Source organism: Haplochromis burtoni, unplaced genomic scaffold (assembly GCF_018398535.1).
Source record: "Haplochromis burtoni strain Fernald_Lab_line unplaced genomic scaffold, NCSU_Asbu1 Contig_1828, whole genome shotgun sequence".
Classification (NCBI taxonomy): domain Eukaryota; kingdom Metazoa; phylum Chordata; class Actinopteri; order Cichliformes; family Cichlidae; genus Haplochromis; species Haplochromis burtoni.
In genome coordinates, this window is record NW_024584189.1 from 16,600 (window position 1) to 21,551 (window position 4,952).

The 4,952-nt window shown below is 62.7% G+C and overlaps 1 protein-coding gene across 1 annotated transcript; it reads left to right on the forward strand.

Annotated features, from left to right (window-relative positions):
• The first annotated feature begins 293 nt into the window (after positions 1 to 293).
• LOC121813519 lies at positions 294 to 4,247 on the forward strand. The gene is made up of 4 exons (XM_042217338.1): positions 294 to 538; positions 604 to 3,232; positions 3,264 to 3,913; positions 3,962 to 4,247. The coding sequence occupies exons 1-4, from the start codon at positions 294 to 296 to the stop codon at positions 4,245 to 4,247; spliced, it is 3,810 nt and encodes a 1,269-aa protein (XP_042073272.1).
• The last annotated feature ends 705 nt before the right edge of the window (positions 4,248 to 4,952 follow it).

Genomic DNA, 4,952 nt, shown 5'->3' on the forward strand with positions numbered 1-4,952 from the left:
TCGGGGTTCTGTTTGTACAGTTATGTTTTGTTTATGTTGCCATAGTGACGGGTGACGCCCTCTCGCTGCGACGGTGTGTCCTTCCGGGGTCAGAGGGCGCCCTGTGTGTTGTTGTTGCTGTGCTGTTGCCGCGCTGAGCAGTTAGCTAGCGGCAGTGTTCTTCTGCAGATGTCAATAAACGGCTGTGCTCCCTGGCTAGCTCACGGGAAGCAAGACCAAACGATACCTCCGTCTCCTCCTTGTCTGAGCTCGCCACATTGGTGTCAGAAGTGGGATAGCTCACCCTCGCCGTAATGGAGAGAGACATTCAGAGGCTGGAGCAAGCTGTCGAGGAGAACATTCCCCGCTTGGGAAACTGGCGATTGAAGAGAGAGGATGTGAGCGGCCATGTAAGTCCCCCGACGGGTCCCGATGGCGCGAGCGCACGCAGCGGCGGCCCGTCGCGACAGATGCTAGGGCAATGCTTCATGGGCTACCTCTGTCGACCCACACGCCGAGCCCCCAACCGCGAGCAGTTATGCCTACCATGCCAGTTAAGGTACCGAAATACAACGGGCTAACCCTGCTAGAGCCCTACCTCTCACAAGTGCGGCTTGCCGCCAGACATAGTGGCTGGAGCGAAGAGGAGACTGCTACACACCTAGCGCTAGCATTAGAGGGAGATGCACTGCAGATACTCCTTGACCTAGCCCCGGCAGAGCAGCATGAGCTCCAGGCCCTCACCGCGGCACTCGAGAGGCGATTCGGGCAGCGGCACTCCACTGATCAGAGCAGAGAGCAGCTGACCAACCGGAGCCGTCGACCGGGGGAGAGCCTGGGCACCTTTGCAGCAGACGTGTTGCTGTATGCTCGTCGTGGCTACCCGGAGTTTCCAGCAGCAGCCCGTGAGGAGCTTAGCCTGCATGCTTTTCTGCGAGGACTTTTCCCAGAGCGACTACGCCAACACGTCCGCCTGGCCATGCCTCAGACCCTCCGTGAGGCGCTCCTTGAGGCTGAAAGGGCCAAGCCGGTGCTCACCTCGCGACCTAACCAGCAGGTGCCCCCCCAAACTACCCCCAAATCAGAGCCGCAGACGGGGAGGGGGAGGTCGCCGAGATGTCCCAGCTGCAACCCTCGGTGCCCCGGAGGCGTCCTCGTCGACCGACCGACCGCTGCTACCGGTGCGATGAGCCTGGCCACGTGGCGCGTGACTGCCCAGCACCAGCCCCGAAGACCAGAACTACGCAGCCTCAGGGAAACGAGGAGGGAGCGGTGTAGCGAGGGGACCACGCTCCAGCTTCCTGCCCCCCTCCAAGGACGATGCACAGTGGTGGGCCGAGTTGGGCACCTCAAGGGACTCTACCTGAGCTGCTGTGTTGAGGACCAGCCATGCCAGGCCCTGGTGGACACGGGGTCTACCATTTCCCTGATACGACCTGGCGTGCTCCCTGAAACATCCGGGCCACTGGTGAAGGGTTGGTTGCCCACAGACACCCAGCTGATGACAGTGACGGGGGAGAAAACTGTTATGCGGGGGAAGAAACCGTTGCGGATCCGAGTGAAGGATCTGGAGCTGGTGCACGACTTCTGGCTCGCCGACATTCAAGACCAGTGCATCATTGGCCTGGATCTGCTGAGCCGCTGGGGGGCCTGCGTCGACACCGCGAAGCTGGCTATCACTCTTGGCGCAGAGACTTTTGCCCTCCAGCGCGGCCAAAAGCAGGGAGCGGGGACCAGACGAGACAGGCGTCGGGCAGCTGCCGCTCAGCAGATTTCGGATGCCGGTGGCTCCGGGTCATCTCCACTCGCCTCAGCCTCAGCCTCTCAGCCCGACAAACCTCCCTCGACCGAGACCATCGAGGCTGTTGATGACCTTTGGCAGCGCAGCAGCGTAGGCCTCAACGTCGACCAGCGCCAGCGGTTGAGGTGCCTCCTGGACGAGAATGTGGACATCTTTGCCGCCAGTGACAAAGACTGTAGGCAGACGAGTCTGGTCCAGCACACCATCGACACCAGCTCTGCTCAGCCCATCCGTCTGCGCCCACACCGGCTGCCCCTCTCAAAACGGCAGGTAGCGGAAGAGAAGATCCGTGAGATGGCTGCGGCTGGGGTGATCGAGCCGTCCAATAGCCCATGGGCGGCACCCGTGGTTCTGGTGGGGAAGAAGGATGGCAGCCCGAGGTTCTGCGTGGACTTTCGCCGTCTCAATGCAGTCACCAAGAAGGACTCGTACCCGCTGCCGCGGATCGACGAGGCCCTAGATTACGTTACCGGCTCCAGTTGGTTCAGCTCCCTCGACCTACGCAGCGGTTACTGGCAGGTGGAGCTAGCCCCCGAAGCAAGGCCTAAGACTGCATTCACCATTGGACAGGGGCTGTGGCAGTTCAGGGTCATGCCATTTGGGCTCTGCAATGCGCCAGCGACGTTTGAGAGGCTGATGGAGAGGGTGCTCGTGGATATCCCTTGTAGCCGCTGCGTTGTGTACCTGGATGACCTGTTGGTGCACGGTGGCGACTTCGACAGTGCACTGTCTCACCTGAGCGAGGTCTTGAGTGCCATCCGACGAGCTGGGCTGCGGCTCAACCCCGCAAAATGCCGGCTGTTGGCGAGAGAGACCACGTTCTTGGGCCATGTGATCAGCGCTCGAGGTGTCGCCACTGACCCCGCAAAAGTGGCTGCGGTCCGGGACTGGCCGACTCCCTCGAACGTCCAAGAACTGCGGAGCTTCCTGGGCCTAGCCTCCTACTACCGTTGGTTCATCAAAGGGTTCGCGACGATGGCCAGCCCCCTCCACCGCCTGACTGACAAGGGACAGCTGTTTGGCTGGGGGGATGCCTGTGCTGCGGCTTTTGCACAGCTGAAGGAGGCCCTCACCAGAGCCCCAGTCCTGGCCTACCCCGACGCCCGGCAACCTTTCATTGTGGACACTGATGCTAGCAATGTAGGAGTCGGGGCGGTCCTTTCCCAGCAGGACGAGGCTGGAGAACGGGTGGTGGCGTACTTCAGTCGTGCCTTGGGGCGAGCCGAGAGGAACTACTGCGTGACCCGGCGGGAGCTGCTGGCCGTAGTGCTAGCGGTGCGGCACTTCCAGCCATATCTGCACGGCTGCCGGTTCCTCCTGCGCACTGACCATGTGTCTCTGACTTGGCTCCTGAACTTCAAACACCCAGAAGGGCAGGTGGCCCGCTGGCTGGAGGTCCTTCAGGGCTACGACTTCGGGTGGCTACTGCTCAGCCACAGCCAGCGGAGGGGGGTGGCTCCCATTGACAACGCAGCAACTGAAGCGGGAGCAGGAGGCCGACGCGACGTTGGTTCAGGTGGGGGCCTGGCTGGAGGCGGCGCAACGCCCCGCCTGGACGGGGGTGTCGGGACAGGAGCCCGAGGTGAAGGCCTACTACTCCCAGCACAACAATCTGGAGACCCACGACGGCCTCCTGTACCGGAGATGGCGGGCCCCCGGTCAGGGCAGAGATCTCCTGCAGCTGTTGGTGCCTCGGTCGCTGCGGTCGCAGGTGCTTGAGCTGGTCCACGGCTCGGTGGGGGCAGGACACTATGGGAACGCCAAAACTCTCCGCCGCCTCAGGGGACGGTTCTACTGGCCTGGCTGTCGACGGGATGTGGAACTTCATGTGCACTGCTGTGACACCTGCACGGCACAGAAGGGCCCAACTCAACGCTCCACTGCCCCCCTTCAGCAGTACCTGGTGGGGGCCCCAATGGAAAGAGTGGGAGTGGACGTCCTAGGGCCTTTCCCCGTCACAGAGTCAGGGAACCGGTATGTGTTGGTGGCTATGGACTATTTCACGAAGTGGCCAGAGGCCTACGCGGTGCCGGACCAGAGCGCAACGACGACGGCCGAGAAGCTGGTGGAGGAGATGTTCACCCGTTTTGGGGTCCGGCTGCGACCGCTGTTACCACACCGTGGCCACGGGGCGTACCCTTCGATCTGAGGTGCTTCGGGGCGATCTGTCCTGTGCGGCAGCTTGGGGGTGGACGACCGCCGCGAACGCACACCCCTGCTCCACCCCAGCGATCGGCTTGCGTTGAGCGGCGTTCCCCCCCGCCGCTGGCCACCCACGCTCGGCCATTCTCACCAGCCGCCACCAGCGGGAGTGTGGCGCCCCGCACTCTGCCCCTGGTCCTTTGGTCGTACTCGGACTGCAGGTTCAGGAGTCTCAGCCAAGGGTGCACACCATGCCGCTCTGATGTTTGGACCGGGCAGCCCGCTGCCTGTGGACTCTGGTGTTCGGGTCCCCCCCGGGGGTTGACTGGTGGGCCAGACGCTGGCCTACTACCGGACGGCTGGGGGCGGCTGCAGGTGGTTCATGACTACACCGCCAGGCCCAGGCCAGCGCCGGAGTACGACAGAAAAGAGCTCTACGACACCAAGTGCCGAGGGGGGTTTTCATGCCAGGCGACAAGGTTTGGGTGTACTGCCCGGTCCGCAAGAGAGGAGTGTCCCCCAAACTGTGCAGTCACTGGCAAGGGCCGGCGGAGGTCGTGGAGCGGCTAACAGAAGTGGTCTACCGCATCCGCATGCCGGGCCTGGGGTGCATGGTGGTGTTGCACCGGGACAGGCTCTCACCGTACCGACCGCTCGCTCCGGCAGACGCCGGGGCAGGGGATGATGGTGGCACCCCATGTTCTGACCCGAGTGACTTTTCCCCCGCCGGTCGTGACCGGCCGGTGCGCCAAAAGAAGGCACCTGGACATTTGCAGGACTTTGTGTGGGGTAATGGGGTCGTCGGGGACGACTGACCCCTTAGGTGGGGGCTATGTAGCGGGTCAGGGCTGTTCGGGGTTCTGTTTGTACAGTTATGTTTTGTTTATGTTCCATAGTGACGGGTGACGCCCTCTCGCTGCGACGGTGTGTCCTTCCGGGGTCAGAGGGCGCCCTGTGTGTTGTTGTTGCTGTGCTGTTGCCGCGCTGAGCAGTAGCTAGCGGCAGTGTTCTCCTGCAGATGTAAATAAAT

What these genes read in the sequence shown, in the direction of transcription:
- LOC121813519 (XM_042217338.1), top strand. Translation starts at nt 294, where the DNA reads ATGGAGAGAGACATTCAGAGGCTGGAGCAAGCTGTCGAGGAGAACATT. An exon ending in TGCCTACCATGCCAGTTAAG is followed by an intron (nt 539 to 603) that starts GTACCGAAATAC and finishes GCTTGCCGCCAG; the next exon opens with ACATAGTGGCTGGAGCGAAG. An exon ending in GCCACAGCCAGCGGAGGGGG is followed by an intron (nt 3,233 to 3,263) that starts GTGGCTCCCATT and finishes CAGCAACTGAAG; the next exon opens with CGGGAGCAGGAGGCCGACGC.